Genomic DNA, 17,840 nt, shown 5'->3' on the forward strand with positions numbered 1-17,840 from the left:
GTCTGCCGATAAGAATGTGGTGATTGACAGAGTCGAAACATTGACATATTGCACTACTTTCTCTTGTACACTGAGGACATAGGGAAGCTTTGCAGCGGAAAAGTGAAAGATGTTCCTATTTGAAAGCTAGAAAAAAATGTGTATCTCGCAATATGTTTAATAAAAAAAAAGCTCTCATGCTAGAAAAGGTTGAAGCCCACTGTGCTAAACCATCGTTGTCACGTTCTGACCTTAGTTCTTTGGTTATGTCTTTGTTTAGTATGGTCAGGACGTGAGTTGGGTGGGTTGTCTATGTTCCTTTTTCTATGATTTGGGATTTCTGTGTTTGGCCTGGTATGGTTCTCAATCAGAGACAGCTGTATATCGTTGTCCCTGATTGAGAACCATACTTAAGTAGCCTGGTTTCACTTTTGAGTTGTGGGTGATTGTTTTCCGTGTCAGTGTTTTGTTCCACACGGAACTGTTTCGGTTTAGTTTTTTCACGTGGTCGTTTGTTTTGTTCAGTGTTCATTATTCTTATAATAAAACTAAGATGAACACTTACCACGCTGCGTATTGGTCCGATCCTTGCTACTCCTCCTCAGAAGAGGAAAGCCGTTACAATCGTCTGTCACATTACGATGCCGTCACCATCGACGATGTCATTGCCATTGACGCTGGCTGTCAATCATCGTCGGTTGACAACGCTGTCGTAATATTGCCCAAACTTACTTAAGTCTAAATACCCCAATCACATTTCTTTACATTTTTAATATCTGTTGCGCTCTTTGTACGTGTTCATTTGTGCACAAAAAATACCGTTACCCAAGACTACCTCAACCGGTTGCCGTTGAAGGAGTAAAATTACTATTATTGTTCATCCTGAGTTTGAAATAGCTGAAATCCATAATGTGGCTAGGCTACTGATGTATCGTGAGTGCTAAGCTGTATCCTGCAGACTGCAGTGCTACATTTCCCCTCAACCCTCCCAGCCCTGTTTGCCTCCACAAGGTCACATTGCCAGCGGCAGTCCTACGCTCCCCACTTAAAAAGCAAAAACCCATACAGCTAATGAGTTCAGAGATTAAGGAGCCACAATTAGGGCTCAGACACACCAAGGATACTGACTGCTGAGAGGTACTTAGCACCTCTGCCCAGAGTGTCGGCAGTTAACCTTTTGTTGTTCACATAGCACATATCCAACAATCGCAATACTTCAGACCACAAGGTGGCAGTAAGCTTGTTTAGCTTGTGCCTGCTGTAGATGGCTAATGTTAGCTAACTAGCTAGTATGCTGTGCTAATGTTGCTGCTAGCTAGAATTAATACTAGCCAGATGGCCACAACTAGATAAACATTTTTTTAAACCTTTATTTAACAAGGCAAGTCAGTTAAGAACAAAATTAATTAAGAACAAATTCTTATTTACAATGATGGCCTACCCCTGCCAAACCCGGACGATGCTGGGCCAATTGTGCGCCTCCCTATGGGACTCCCAATCATGGCCGGATGTGATACAGCTTATGTGATAACTAGCGTAGCTAGCAACATTATAATTAAATCACAATGGATATATTTTTTTATGTAGCAGCTGCCTGCTAGCTATGTTGTGCTACTGGCAAATGGTGATCCAAACTTTAGCTAGCAAGAGAACTGGCTTTGGCAGGATGGGATAATTGAGAGTGATTTACATTATTTCTTCATCTTGCTAGATAAATAGCTTGTAAATGCATTTAGTGGTGTGCATTGTGCTGCACTTACCACTCCATTCGTTTCATATGAAGTGTATGTGTGACTGCCTTGTTAATTTAGCGAGGTAACTGCCAAACATACAAAAAAAAAAATCAAGCACAACTCCTTAGCTAGATGTAATATTTGTAACGGCTGTCCTCTTCGTCTGATGATGAGGAATAGGAATCATCGGACCAACACGCAGCGTGGTAAGTGTTCATAGTAAATTTAATTAAATAAACTAAACACTGAATAACAAAACAACGAGCGTGAACGACACGACACGAAACAGTCCTATAAGGTGAAAAACAGAATGCAACTACCCACAAACACAGGTGGGAACAGGCTACCTAAGTATGGTTCTCAATCAGAGACAACGATTGACAGCTGCCTCTGATTGGGAACCATACCAGGCCAAACACATAGAAATACAACACACAGAACAAAACAGAATGCCCACCCCATCTCACGCCCTGACCAAACCAAAATAGAGACATTAAAAAGGAACTAAGGTCAGGACGTGACAATATTGTTATGGTGTTATGGAGCTTTATTGTTTTAGTTAGAACAATTGTGATTAAAAGGGAAAAGGTGCTCTTTTTCTCCTTTTTATTTTATTTTCCAAGTCCCCCTGCTCTCTGATTGTTTTAAAGTCAAGTTGTTGGCCATTGCCAAGCATTGTGATTCTACAAGTAGAAAGGTTAATCTGCACCAGGTCGGTACGCAGCAGGTACATCTTTTGTAGTAGCAAGAGAAGGAATGGCCTCCTACAGTGCTAAGTACCTACTGGCAGACATATTTCTCAGTGTGTCTGACCTCTTAGTCCTACCTTTCTGTAAATTGGTCCGATAGCAAATTACACATTGATGTTATCGATCTCAAAAAATCCCTCTCTAGACTTTACGCCATTCACTTGCATTTAATTCAATTAGTGAAAAGGTTCACATCTTGTACTGCTGCATTGAAATTCAATTCAGCATATCGTTTTATGCATTAGAATGCAATGCTAGAATGCAGTAATAGTGTGCCTTTTTTAACAACCTCACTTGCCGATGGTAAAAAACCTTGTCTAATAACTTTCCTTGTGTACAGCATATTTCTCTCCTAATGTCATTACTAATGCCAGTATCTTTCTCTGTGAACTAGTCTGATTGTTTTGTTCTCTGCACAATCCCAATATTCCATCAGCAGGTTGTAAGTCTTAATCATCTGTTGAACAAGGATGTCAAGTCAGACAAATGGCGGGGCTCAGCCCCTTACCCATGTTAGGACCAGAGAGCAGAAAGCTCGCCTCCACATACCACGGCTCTGCCCTGCCGGTAATGATGGAGCACATATCTGCAAGATTGCTGCAAAAGGCCCAACTAATAGGCTGGTCAGTCTGAAAGATCTGGACTGCGAGGGGGAGGGAGAATCAACTTTTAAAAAGCAGCGACCTTTTGAAAATATGCTGCTCAGAGAAAAGATGTTTGATGTTCGAACTTTGCTGGCTTGGATCCCTTATTAGTTCTCAGACAAGGGACTATAAAGCTTAGAGAACAAGTCGCCTGTGTTTGCTTTCGCCTGCTAATTCCTTATTAAAAAAGTTCAGGACGGCAGGGGACCTTTTGATAACAGATTCCTAATATTTTGTTTTCTGAATACCACACATTCATCTGTAACTGCTCATGTCTGATGTTTTCAGAAAGACTCTTTCGCCTAGGATTTATTATTATTTTCAATGTGTTTTACTCCTACGACTAGCCTACAAGTTGCATTGAACTCGTGGACATGAGGATTTTCAGTCGATCTTCTTTTAGAAAGAATATTTCAATCTTTCACAGCACACTTTGTCAATTGCATTTGCCAGTACCTATTGCATTTGCCAGTGCCTGTTGCATTTGCCAGTGCCTGTTGCCTCACCAATTTGCACGGCCCTGTTGTTTCTGAGAACCAAGTGCTACCTTTGTTAAAATTCCTCTATGCTGTAAGTACGAATCTCCATTTCAGTTTTTATGAGTAAAACATTTTGATGATTTAAAAAAATAATAATAATAATAAAGGAAAATGTGTTCACAGCCATTCTGGCAGCGGTCATTGGCAGTTAGGCTCTTATTAAAACGCGGCTGCACTGTCACACCGCTGCGTCTCCTTGTTCAATCACAGCCAGTAGAAACTTGTTTAAACCCAAATTAGTTTCCTGGGAGGAATATGACCGATCTTATTTGCAGTTTCAGATTACCCTGATTTATGAGAAATACGTCCCAGAAAAAAAGCCTTCAACCTGAAACTCTGTGGCTGATATTTAAAGATGAATTAAACCTATGACAGCAGTACAACTGCCTGTCTACAACTCTCTCTCGGTGCATGTTGTCTTCTGCATTTCCTCTTCCTTCACTGCTCCCTTGTCACCGCCTCTTGGAAGTTACCAACCAAGGACATTTCCAATGTCAGCCTTATGAAAGACACAAAGCCTGCTTGATTTATCTGACTGTATTCATACTGTATCGTCACTGTCCAGTGATGAAGAAGTGAATGGCAAAATCCAGAAGCAATAGTGAGTTGTATAAAAACCACTACAGTGAGAAGACCTCATCGTAGAGGTGGAGGTTTTTCATCGGGCCTTTAATCTGGCATCTAGGCTACGACTTCAAAGAGACGCATGAAGATGTGTGAGATTGGATGAGCTATTTATCATTGTCTGTTTTTGTCAGTCCAAAGTTAAACTCAAGTCAACTATTTTCAGATTAGCTGCATGTAACATCTGTTTTTACAATCAACATGAATAATCCGTCTTCAGAATGAACCCTCTTAGAGCTGGGAGATATTTTATGGTGGATACCGTCTAAAGGTATTTTGATACCGTGCTAAATCAAATAAAAGTTCTTCAAATTGGACTACTTCACTGTCAGTTGTGTTGTGCAAAACAATCAGAAGAGAGAATTCCCATTTATATCCACTTAAAATTCATTTGTTGCCATCCTATGGTCATGTGCTACTCATAAAACATGAAGAACTTATATTATTCCGAAACATAAAATACCATCAAATACCGCCATACCTCCAAAAATAAAAATTACACCTCTAATTCCCTGCTTTTTGTGTTTTGACATGATCAACATTTGTTCCAATCTAAAATGTGAATGAAAGTGTTTCCCCAGACTTACTTTGATGCTCCCATTAGTTCTATAGTTAAAAATCTTTGGCTGTCCAGTCCCATTATGCTCGGTGGGGAGGAGTTGGAGGGAGTTGTGGAGGTAGGGGACCTTGGACAGGCACGGAAACAGCTGGCTCTTATTGAATGGAATGGGAAGCAGGAGACTATAGCTGGTGTAAGAGCTGAATGGGGATAATGCCAGGTTGTGTTCACACGCCCCCCTGCTGTTCCCACTCTCTTCCATGTGAGGCTTTTGGGATTGTTATGTAACTTCACTGAAAAAAGGGAAGAGAGGCTGTCAAACAGTTAGAAAAATACATGTTTTTTTTTGCCCCCTTTTGAAGATGCTCACAGTTTTATTCAGTATTATCTTCTGTGCCTCTGTGAAAGAATTCCCAAACAATATTGTGAAGTGGGATCAGAGCCAGTAGTATTGAATATTGCGTAGGCCTTACAGTATGTTGCTGCCGAGGGGGGGTTGGGTAGTTTCTAGAGGCCCTCTTGGCCGCAGAGACAAACGTTTGCTGTTTTAAAACGAATTTCTTGCAGTTCTACACATTTAGCTATGGGGCTGATGGAACATGTTACAGTTTTAAAGCATTTTACAGTTTTAAAATATAGATGCAACATGTCAAGTATTGGTCCCATTTTTCATCAGGTGAAATAAAAGGTCTCAGAAAATGTCCATACTCACAAAAAGCTTATTTTGTTGAAATGTTGTGCATAAATTTGTTTACATTCCTGTTAGTGAGCATTTCTCCTTTGCCAAAATAATCAATCGACTTGACAGGTGTGGTATATCAAGAAGCTGATTAAACAGCATGATCATTACGCAGGTGCACAAGAATTTTGGTGGTACGTCCAACCGGGCACACGACCACATGCAACCACACCAACACAGGACTTCCACATCCGGCTTCTTCACCTGCGCCACCCAGACAGCTGATGAAACTGTGGGTTTTCACAAACTGTCGGAAACCATCTGTGTGCTCGTTGTCCTCACCGGGGTCTTGACCTGACTGCAGTTCGGCATCGTAATCTGACGTCGGTGGGTAAATGCTCACTTTCAATGACCAAGTGTGCTCTTCACAAATGAATCCCAGTTTCAACTGTACCGGGCAGATGGCAGACAGTGTGAATGGCATTGTGTGGGCGAGCGGCTTGCTGATGTCAACATTGTGAACAGATTGCCCCGTGGTGGGGTAATTGCAGTGGTGGGCCGTCAGGGCCAGCAAGGCCTTCTCTGCTGGCCTAAACATCATCAGAATATAATTTCTTTTTAAATATATTTTCCCACAAATATGTATTAAATTATTCCCCAGAGTAAGAGTTATACTCTTCATTTCATAGCTTTCCTCTTGGTTGCGCTGCTTCCAGCCCCAGGTTGAGATTTGGAGGGCTGGTCTTTATGTTAGATCTTTTATCCAATCATATTCAGCCATCATGTGTTGCCAGGGGTCTAAAATCCACCCTCAGGCCTTCAGAAGCAACAGTGCGGGCGCTTGTAGCTTAAAGTGAATGGAAATGAACATTTAGTGTCAACCAATCAGCTTTAGAGTTGGCTATTGTACGCCTGCTGGCTGGCTCCAGTGTTACACAGGAGCCAGCTAGCAGGCGTAGTGCGTGCACGTCTTTTGATTGGATTACCAATATTGAGAGGCAGGTCCTACATGGGCAGGTCTATGCAAACCTCAGAACTAGGAAACTGAATTTGATAAACTAATTAATTTGCGTACTACTAAGCTGTTTTTTTAACCCACAATGGCGTAAGGAGGAGAAGATATCGATTTGGTCGAGGATATAATTATAACGCCATTCTCAAGACAAACTTTTCAAGAAAAGTTAGACATTGTCAGGAGAGTTCGCCCGACGCCGACGCTACAAAGCCTGTCACAGAAAGGGGTTCGTTCGCCACTTTCAAAGTTCCAACTACGAGCGCTATCAATGGCTCACAGGCTCCGAGAAGCACTGCAAACTGTACTGCTGGGAATGCCTATTATTTGCAAGTGATAGATTTTGTGTTTGGAGCCACACTGGCTTTGCAAACTTGAGTTGTCTAACCAAGGCAGCAATGAGACACGGCTGGGCACTTACAAGCAATGGTGCTTTTGAAAACTTTTGGGGACACCCGAGTGGATCTACAGCTCAACGAACAAGCGCGCAGGGCAATGGGAGCTGCACAATGAAAAGGTATATCTTCCCCTGCAATTCTATGAATAAAAATGTCAATTTCAAGGTGACGCAACGCCTGGTTTTATACTGCGTTTCTGTCTAAATGTATAGTGTCTAGAGCCATGGCATCATAATGATGGTAATAAGAGGTGGATTAATTCGGGTGGGACTGTGTAGGACCTCACTGAAGGCCCAGGCCCATGGCACGCCACTGGGTAATTGTATGGGCAGGCATAAGCTACGGACAATAAACACAATTGCAATTTGAATGCACAGAGATACCGTGACGAGATCCTGAGGCCCATTGTCATGCCTTTCATCACCTCATGTTTCAGCATGATAATGCATGGCCTCATGTCACAAGGATCTGGAAACAATTCTTCCATGGTCTGCATACACACCAGATACATCACCCATTGAGCATGTTTGAGCATGCTCTCGATCGACGTGTGCGACAGCGTGTTCCAGTTCCCGCCAATGTCCAGAAACTTTGCGCAGCCATTCAGGGGGAGTGGGGCAACATTCCACATACCACAATCAACAGCCTGATAAACTCTGTACAAAGGAAATGTTGCACTGCATGAGGCAAATGGTGGTCACACCAGGTAGTGACTGGTTTTCTGATCCACACCCCTACCTTTCTTTTAGAGCTATCTGTGACCAACAAATGCATATCTGTATTCCCAGTGATGTGAAATCAATATATTAGGGCCTAATTAATGTATTTCAATTGACTGAATTCCTTATGAACTATAACACCAGTCTCAGCGTCATCAGTGAAGAGGCGACTCCGGGATGCTGGCCTTCTAGGCAGAGTTGCAAAGAAAAAGCCATATCTCAAACTGGCCAATAAAAGATGAAGATGGGCAAACAAACACAGACATTGGACAGAGGAACTCTGCCTAGAAGGCCAGCATCCTGAAGTGGCCTCTTCACTGTTGACGTCGAGACTGGTGTTTTGCGGGTACTATTTAATGAAGCTGCCAGTTGAGGACTTGTGATGCGTCTGTTTCTCAAACTAGACACTCTAATGCACTTGTCCTCTTGCTCAGTTGTGCACCAGGGCCTCCCACTCCTCTTTCTATTCTGGTTAGAGCCAGAATAGAATGAATAGGCAATGAGAAACGATAGTCCATCATTACTTTAAGACATGATGGTCAGTCAATCCGGAAAATTTCAAGGACTTTGACATTTCTTCAAGTGCAGTCGCAAATACCATCAAGCGCTATGATGAAACTGGCACTCATGACGACCGCCACAAGAAAGGAAAACCCAGAGTTACCTCTGCTGCAGAGGATAAGTTCATTAGAGTTTCCAGCCTCAGAAATTGCAGCCCAAATTAAATGCTTCACAGGGTTCAAGTAACAGATACATCTCAACATCAACTGTTCAGAGGAGACTTTGTGAATCAGGCCTTCATGGTAGAATTGCTGCAAAGACACCACTACTAAAGAACACCAATCAGAAGAAGAGAGTTGCTTGTGCCAAGAAACATGAGCAATGGACATAAGACCGGTGAACATCTGCCATGCCTTTATGTGACGCAGAGTAGGCGAGCGGATAATCTCTGCATTTGTGGTTCCCACCATGTAGCATGGAGGAGTTGATGTGGGGGTGCTTTGCTGGTGACACTGGCTGTGATTAATTTAGAATTCAAGGTACACTTAACCAACATGTCTAACACAGCATTCTGCAGCAATATGCCAGCCCAACTGGTTTGCACTTAGTCCCGCTATCATTTGTTTTTCAATAGGGCAGTGATGCAACACACCGCCAGGCTGTGTAAGGGCTATTTGACCAAGAAGGAGAGTGATGAGTGCTGCATCAGATGACCTGGCCTCCACAATCACCCGACCTGATGGTTTGGGGTGAGTTGGACCGCAGAGTGAAGGAAATGCCGCCAACAAGTGCTCAGCATATGTGGGAACTCCTTCAAGACTGATGGAAAAGCATTCTAGGTGAAGCTGGTTGAGAGAATGCCAAGAGTGTGCAAAACTGTCATGGATGTCATAAGGTGAATGCACCAATTTGTAAGTCGTTCTGGATAAGAGCGTCTGCTAAATTACTTAAATGTAAATGTAAGGCAAAGAGTGGCTACTTTGAAGAATCTAAAATATATTTTGATTTGTTTTAATACTTTTTTGGTCACTACATGATTCCATGTGTATTATTTCATAGTTTTGATGTCTTCACTATTATTCTATAATGTAGAAAATAGTACAAATAAAGAAAAACCCTTGAATTAGTAGGTTTGTGCTGCTAAATGCACGTAGGGGAAGCACTCAGCTACATCGGACATATGGCCTAAAGCAACACTATCTTCTCTGCAGCTTTGTTGTTTTGTTTATTTATTTCTATCCAGTGTGTTTAGCATTCAGGTTGGGCTTCCCTGGGCACCAGTCCAGCAGCACTGGGCTGCTTCACGATCTAGGCCTTACAAACTAGCCTCATTAGCCACGAAGAGTAGGCTTGGTCAATTAAAATAAATCCCTGTTAGCACAGCTGCTTTGGTCAGCCAAATTTAGCTAGGGGAGCACTGTGTAGTCTGCCTCTCGCCTAGTGAACGGCGCTCTGTAGCCGCACATCTTGACTAATTATTTCAAGAGGAGGAATATTTTAATAGCAATTAATGAGCTGCGGGATTATGTGAGCCCCAATTTAAGTGCTCTGTCTGTGCATGAGCGCTATGAAGAATCCCCAAAGAAGTGAAGTACTGGATGACTGGCGGAATCAGTCCAGATGAGACCTGCCACCGGTTTGCACTGCAGTCTGGGGAGAGCCTAGGGAATGGTCTTAGGTAGTTGTTGATTTGGTTTCTTACTCTCCTTTTGTGGTAACACTTTATGGCAATACCAGTATACTGCATATGATGCAGTATACTGGTATTAAAACTTGTCATAAGCATAAGTATGGTTTTATCAAATCTGCTATTTTCAAACTTTTTATACATTGACTAATAAAATATTATTATAGATGCTTATAACATTATGGTAATGCATTATACTAAATTCTTACCAAATTAGTAGTGTTTATCAGGCTTGTATAACAGCAGTTTTATAAATCCAGATGTTACATCTACTTTTTGAGTTTTTATATTTTGAATTTCAAATAGAGGGATTTCTGGTCCCTTTAGGATTTTCTGTCACATTTGATACCAGTCATTGGGCTGTATGACTGACGCTGATTGAAACACCTGTGTCTTCTGCATAGCTTCCGTCTCTTTCACGACGTTTCATCAGAAGGGGAGCAGAGCTGCCGACAGGCTTCTGCCGCTTCCACATCAAAGTGAGAGCTGCTTTACTTGCCATGCATCGCTCCCAAACCAACGACAGGAGGAGAGGGGGAGGCAGAGTGGGCAGGAGCGGAGGATATAGTTGGGCTACAAAACCAAATATTTCTCCTTTTAAGTGAGCAGAGTGTTGTCAGGCTTGCGATTTAGCTTTGGGAAAACAGTCGGCTACAATGTCTCAATTAAACTTGATGATGACTTTTATTTTTTCTTATTTTTCTCTACTCTGTTGCCAATAATGTTTTCTTGTGAATTTTACGATTTTGTGTGGGCTGCTCGAGGCTAGAACAGAGGACACATTATAATACATGGTGTTACTGGTAGTGCAGCTTTCAAGTTGTCACGTTTCGGTTAACTGAAGGTCAGATTTCCACCTTCATTAACTTTCATCTGACGCCTGTCACATTACTGTCACATAGTTGGCCTTGGAGCTGTGTTTTAAGTGTCTCAAGGTTTAGTGACGAAAACAGACCCAGACTAGGTCAGCTGTTGGATATTCTCCATGTATGCTTGATGTGATGTGGTTTAGAGCTGCCTGGCTGCGCAGGATGATCTCCACCCTGTAATAGCGATAGTGTCGTCTGAAATGCCCTGTCCTTCTCACCACTAATAGGATGCACACGGTAGACACACAGCCTACCACGTGGTTCCAATTGGATCTGTGAGTCAGAGCATGGGGCTTGCAACACCACAGAGTTGTGGGCTTGATTCCAGCCAATGAGATACTGTCTTCACTAATGCCTAATGTTACCTTTTAGGCCTAGTTATTGTACTAACACATGGCATGTTTTTTGTTCTTTTCTCTCCCCATTTAGTTACAATACCACGCTGGCTTGGCGTCCAGTCTTCTCAACCAGCAGTCACTCAAGCGCTCAGCTAACCAAATGGGCGCATCAGCCAAGAGAAGACCCAAAGTCCAGCCCAGTACCCTGGTGCTTCCACCACAGTGAGTACAGCTCTTCGTCATCCTGCTCACACATTTCCCTGAAAGTTAGGAAAGAAGTGACTGAAAGATGAATGATCTCACTCCATTTTTTTTTTTTTTCAGTTTATTGTTGTCATAGTCCCGAGGGATCAGATAATGGTAATAAAGTGGTGCATTGTCTTATTTTGTTTTCTTGGGCCGTAGACCTCTTGCTTTGATATGAGAGTGGGGGAAGGGCATGCAGAAAGTCTGAATGGATGGACTGAGGGATGACATCCCCAATGGATGATGAAACAGTGGGTGAAGGAAAGAGAACAGCGTGGTCCCCAGCTGGCATAGCTGCTACACAATCTGAAATACATTGTGTGTTGGGCTCTTATGGATAGTGTGGCATCAGTGTGGCATTGTACCCTGGTCTTAGAAATGTCCCACCTTTTTTCATAAATGTTTGTCAGTGTGCCTTTTGAAAGACATGGGCTACTCTTTTCATAATGTTATTTTACAGTGCAAGTTATTGTGCGACTTTTATATAATTTAAAGTCCTTCGGGTAGATGAGGTTTGTAGAATGTGTGGAAAAGGCACCTGGTGCACTGTTCTGTTCACCCTAACACCCCTTGTCAATAAAGAAAGATCCTCACAAAATGTCAGATTCACTGGGTTTGGGTGACATTTTCCCCCATATTTCCCATCTGGCATTTTAGAAGTTTTTGGCATGGGAGGTAGGGCCGGCGTCGCTCTGTAAAGTGTCTGCACTCTGGATGTAAAAGGAAATATCAATAGTGGAGAACAGGGAAGGCACGGCTGTCACTGTAAATCTTCCCGGAGCAGCTTCTCACTGGTCGGTTTCCTGCGTTGTACAGGAGGGGTGACTCTGGGCTTTGGGGAACTCTAATGGCTCCGTACAGCACAGGAAGAGAGCGAGGTGAAGAGCGGAGCAAGGTGAAGCCAACCAGCGGCTCCTCTGTCAAACGTCATTGTCCTGATGAATTTGCCGTTTCTAAAAGGAGCACCCAGCGCATGAATTATGCAGCACAACCTTCATGCGAGGTGGCTTTTAAGTTTTTTTTGCATCCACCCTCCTGCATTGCCAGCTGTTTTCGTCCTGCGTTCTTCTATATGTACAGAAATGCCCCAGAAAGTGCACAGTGTAATTATGGTATAACAAATAAATGTTGTGGTCGTAAATGAATATAGATGATATGATATTGGGTTTATGCAGACACTTTAGCTACCAAGTAGTCAAGTCCTGAGTAGACACATTCCTGTTGGAGAGTAGATCAATGGCAGGCTATTAGAGATTGGCATATTTGATTGTTCAAGTCGAATCTGCTTTGTCAGCCTTGAAAACGATCTTGGTATAGGTATGGAGATACCAGGTTATACAATCTGATAGCCTATTAGTCCGACACTAGACACGTAATAGGTTTGTTATGCAGGAGTCGTGATCTAAGACTGGATGCTGAAGAGATTAACAGATAATAGAAGACATCGGACTGCTAACTAGCAGGCATCATGCTAAGACATTGATGGTGATGTGGCTTTGGCATCAACAGATGCATACAGTATGGAAAGGGTCAGGAGTTTTGGGACACTTTTTGAGGCACTGTGTTTTTTCAGTTATTTCCAGCGTGATCCACTTGGGTTTTCTGCTGGTAGAAAATCCTAGGAAATGTTCTGTAACTGACACAAGCTGTCTCCAATCAATCAATGTCTGGTTGTTCATGTGTTTTGTGGGGGGACCGCCTAAGCCATAGGATGCGTAGCTCTGCGGATCTTAAGTGAAGTGGCAATATTCTATTAGTCTGAATTTGCCGAAACAGTTCATGGTCAGAACACTATCAATTAGGAATATCGCTAACAACAACCGAATACATTTTGGGGGAATTGCATACCTACAGTAGGAAAGAGGAGAATACCTTTCTAATGATGTCAATTTGATTTCTCAACTCCTAATATCACACAAATTACACTTATTGGAGCCGCTTAATCTCACTGGAGTATCTGACCCGCGACTAGACTACCAGTGTGGCAAGTGCTGCTGGTAAGCTTTCTTGACTTGGACATGCAGTTGCAGTGAAACATTTGGACACACCTACTCATTCAAGGGTTTTTCTTTATTTTGACTATTTCCTACATTATAGAATAATAGTGAAGACATCAAAACTAAGAAATAACACACATGGAATCATGTAGTGACCAAAAAAGTGTTAAAACAAATCAAAATATATTTTAGATTCTTCAAAGTAGCCACTCTTTGCCTTGATGACGGCTTTGCACACTCTTGGCATTCTCTCAACCAGCTTCACCCAGGGCAAGAAAAAGTTGACTACCCCTGCTCTATATGGAGTCATGCTGAATGTAATCAGCTAAACTGGCACGTTTTGACTGACTCTTGTCATGCCTAAACCAACCTCCCTTAGACAGCTAGCCCCCATATCTGGATTAATACTGTCCTAAGTGGTTAACACATTTAGGTTAATCATGCATCTGAGCTGCTGCTCTGTTTATTCAGAGATGCAGTGACCAAATTAGAGCAGTTGTGCTCTCTATTGTTAAAAGCAAAGACCAGACAAATTGATGACCACTAAGTTTGATAGCTAATCCGACTAACTGATATAAAATAATTTCTTGCTTTGGGAGGGTACCACTATAATAATATGGGGATATTGCCTGTGCTTCTGGAAAGTCACCAGGAAACTTTGCGCGGTGCAAGGTCACTTTGGAGTGACTCATGCTGGGTGTGTCGTCTGTTGGCCAACGGCGATCAGTTCGTCACTCCAGGGACACAGGCCTTTGTCCTTGGAGCATCGATTCAAAGTGGCGTTGTCAGCTTGGGCCTGCCCATTCCCATCAACAGAGAGGCTAAGCAGATCTATTAGGAGCAAGCCTGGAATTTGTGATTTTAGGGGCAAGGCCATTTGGCCTTCAAGAGGTGCCCAATCTGCCAGAGAGTCAAGGCCATCTGCTAGGGCACCAAGGCCATTAAACCAAAATAACAAATTAAATGTCTTTTAAAAACGTATGTGTATGTAAATGTACATGAATAATTTGCCTACATGTCAAAGTGTAGGTGATAGACTATGCGTATTGGCTACAGTATCTCATGTCCACACCGATGCTGACATGAGAGGCACCGGAAAATATAGCCAAAGTTTAATGAGACTTTTAATTACATATACTGTATATAGCTTATAACGCCAGTCATGTTTGATAAATATAATGTAGTATAATTAATATTAACGCCTAAATGCTTGATTGTGTCAACATACTTGAGGCACTGTTTGTTCCGATAAGAGAGAAATGACAGTGCTTGTTGTGTACCGCAACATCACCCACATTGCAATTTGAGCAGAGGCAGTCATCATTTTAAAACCATTTAACCATAAACATAATTGTTTAAAACCTGGATGTTTTTTATTTTAGGAGGCATGTCTTACCTTGTTTCAAAGTAGCCTAGCCAAATTCCCGACCATAGGAATGTTGAGTTATTTTCTAATCACTTCCTCAAATGCCATTGAAAAAGTATTTCTCTCATGTTGTATTAGTTTTCAAATCAACTTTCTTTCGTTGTCCAGCAGCCAAAGACACAATCTTAGTCATATTAACAACCCATGCTAGTTGTTGCATCTTTAGATCTTCCCTCTTTCTACATTTCTAAAGGATATTTTCCTCTGTGTCCCATGAAACCGCTCACACTGGCAGTGCGCTTTTACAAACGATTATGTTTTCTCGCTAATTGCATTTTGTAACGTTTGCGTGTATAGCCTACTGCCGTGTGCGCATTGCTGCGCTTATAATGTGAATAAATAATAGTTTATCAGCATTTTAAGCTAAACGTCCTGATTTTGTTGCATCAGCGTCATTGCTTTAGAAATATATATATATATGTGCAGTGGTTGTATGAATGTGGGATCTATCGGCCCACAACTGTCCCAGAGTCTGTTAGGAATATTTATTTCTCACACAGAACGACAAGCTGACCAATAGAATAGGTCAACTGTTGTACTATGGGAGATAGTAGATTGGCATACGCTAGTGATTTTACTGTTTGTTACTCATCTTGTTGGCTGAGGAAAAGTAAATGTGGACAGTTCAGTGTGTGCCTCGGAATTCAATAAGAAGGACGCGCGCTGCTGCATCCCCGATGTGTCCGGTCTTCACTTGTACTTTGGAGCTGCGATGCCTGTGAGAACGACCCAATCACGTGACTGGCATTGGCTAATAAGAATTTCAATACTCTATCTGAGAGAGCCGTGTGAATGAGAGCTGCTTCGGGAGCACACCGAATGGCAACTGGGAGAAGTGAATTATAATTATTCAGCCCAAGGGCACACTGGCCACTTTGGCCGCAAGGCATTGCTTTTTTCAGGGGGCATTTACAGCCACAGAAGGGGGGGCCGTCGATGCCGCCGGGAAATTGGCGGCCTGATTAGGAGCCATCCCCACTGCACTTCTCTCTTAGGTCTGGCCCTGTCACAAGCATCACACAAACTCACCGGCCCCACTCATATTAACATAGGAGGTGGAACATTTCCCAAACACATGTAGAAGACATTTTTCACATTGGTCTCTGAATGTAACATCCCATTGTAACTGGGGTGATAACTTCCTAATGGTAGGGCTGTGACCGTCATGGAATTTCCGGTTATTTGTCAGGCGTATGACCACGGTCACCATTATAATAGTTTTTAGTAGAAAGGGGGAAAAAAGTCCCCCATTCTCTCTTCTCCTCCGCTTCTAACTGCATGTTCTGCTGCAGACGTTGGGTTGAATGGGGAACATTTTATCACGTTGTAAAGAATCAATTTTATTGTGGAAAATGACTCAACTGTACTTGTCATCTTTTTTAATGCCGGGCCATCCCATCTTCAGTCAGTTATTCGTTCCACAACACAACATTCTAAAACTGGCTCGTTTTTCCTCCTCTCGTCTGTTATTATATTGGCTGTTAAATGTAAACCAGGCTTACTTTTTGCTGCTTTTGGGTAAGCTTGTCGAAGTTGATTTAAAAAGTTATCTTTTTGGCTCAGCAGTCTAAGGTACTGCAACGCAGTGCTAGCTGTGCCACTAGAGATCCTGGTTCAAATCCAGGCTCTGTCGTAGCTGTAGTTACCACGAATAATTTCATATTCAAACATTTAAATTGAACAACAATTCCATGTGAATCCGATAACTCTGATGTGTAGACTTTCCACTGTAGAGTTTGTCATCTTATCATTGATGAGAATGTCTCAGATGACAAACGAACTGACATCATATTCATTAAGTACCACCGCATATGTTCAATTGGTCGGATTACCAGAATATAGTTCATTTCCCCCACCTTCTGATGTTCCCAGAATCTCTATATTAACCAAGGTGTTTGCAAATGTAACATCAGTAGGGTAGAGAGAGGAAAAAGGGGGTGAAGAGGTATTTATGACTGTCATAAACCTACCCCCAGGCCAACGTCATGACAACGGACTTGATCAGACACCGTCCACTTCTTTTTTAATTCAGGTGATATTTGGATATATTTGTCATGCAGATTATACTATAACAATTCATAAATGTTTGAATTAGTGAATTAAGGCCTAGTCATTGGCATGCAGACACTTGTTTGGCTCTGGGCATCCTGTTTCCGGTGCTGCATTGCGACACAGTAGAGTTGAGGAGGATGAAATTTCAGTCATCAGTGATCCCTGATTAGACTGAACAGCAAGTCAGACGGCTCTGATTTATCAGTATTCATCTCAGTGAGCCATGCAGTCACAAGCGAGGGAATATCTGACCACTCCTCATAATCAACTGCAACATTTGCAGGTGTAAGAGAAATGTTAGGCTCCATCCCCAAACACTCTGGCAAGCTGATACCAGTCTGTCAGTTGTTGTTTGTCATCTCTCTTTGTTATAATTCGCCGTCATGAAACAGCGCTAGATCCGATTTGTCTTGGTACTCGCAGATCACTTTTCAAAGACTTTTTGACGGTTTTCACCTGCTCAGCGGCTCCTAATGGTAATCTGGAGCATTCACATTCAAGACACTCTTCACAGTGGATTCTTAAACTATGTAACATAACTTCCCTTTGTGTTCATTAACTTTGCATTTAAATTACAAGGTTAATTCAAAGAAGCCCAAATGACTTGTAGATATTCTAGAGGGAAATTTCACTCACTTTTGCTGTTTTAAAAACAGTTTTTTGCTATTTTTGCAATTAGTCCACTGTTGATACAGTACCAGCATGTTTTGCATGTCACCACTCAAGTTCTCATATGATGCAAAACACATCATCATGATGTGGCCAATGACACTTTGCTTCTTAAGTTCAATATCTTGACCCTGACTGCATGTGCTGGAATTGAAATATAATTATTAGAACAGGTATCCCCATTCAAGTCAATGATGGCATAATGGGTTGACTGGCGGCCATTGCGAGGTGTAGGAGCAAAGCAGGAAGTAAAATACGACGGTCCCGTTTTATCAGCTTGTGTGGCTTACCACTTCACGGCTGAGCCGTTGTTGCTCCTAGACTTTTCCACTTTCCAATTACAGCACTTACAGTTGACCGGGGCAGCTCTAGCAGGGCATACATTTGACGAACTGGCTTGTTGGAAAGGTGGCATGTTGA

General features: G+C 42.3%; 1 protein-coding gene across 3 annotated transcripts in view; it reads left to right on the forward strand.

Moving 5' to 3' along the window:
* LOC115139748 (mediator of RNA polymerase II transcription subunit 27) overlaps positions 1 to 17,840 on the forward strand; it is a 115,083-nt gene that overhangs the window by 35,652 nt on the left and 61,591 nt on the right. For all 3 annotated transcript variants that reach the window (XM_065026507.1, XM_029677484.2, XM_029677485.2), the window contains exon 3: positions 11,122 to 11,252. In XM_065026507.1, the coding sequence (XP_064882579.1) occupies positions 11,122 to 11,252 (131 nt within the window). The remainder of the gene's footprint in view (positions 1 to 11,121; positions 11,253 to 17,840) is intronic.

This window comes from Oncorhynchus nerka, linkage group LG13 (genome assembly GCF_034236695.1).
Source record: "Oncorhynchus nerka isolate Pitt River linkage group LG13, Oner_Uvic_2.0, whole genome shotgun sequence".
NCBI lineage: Eukaryota > Metazoa > Chordata > Actinopteri > Salmoniformes > Salmonidae > Oncorhynchus > Oncorhynchus nerka.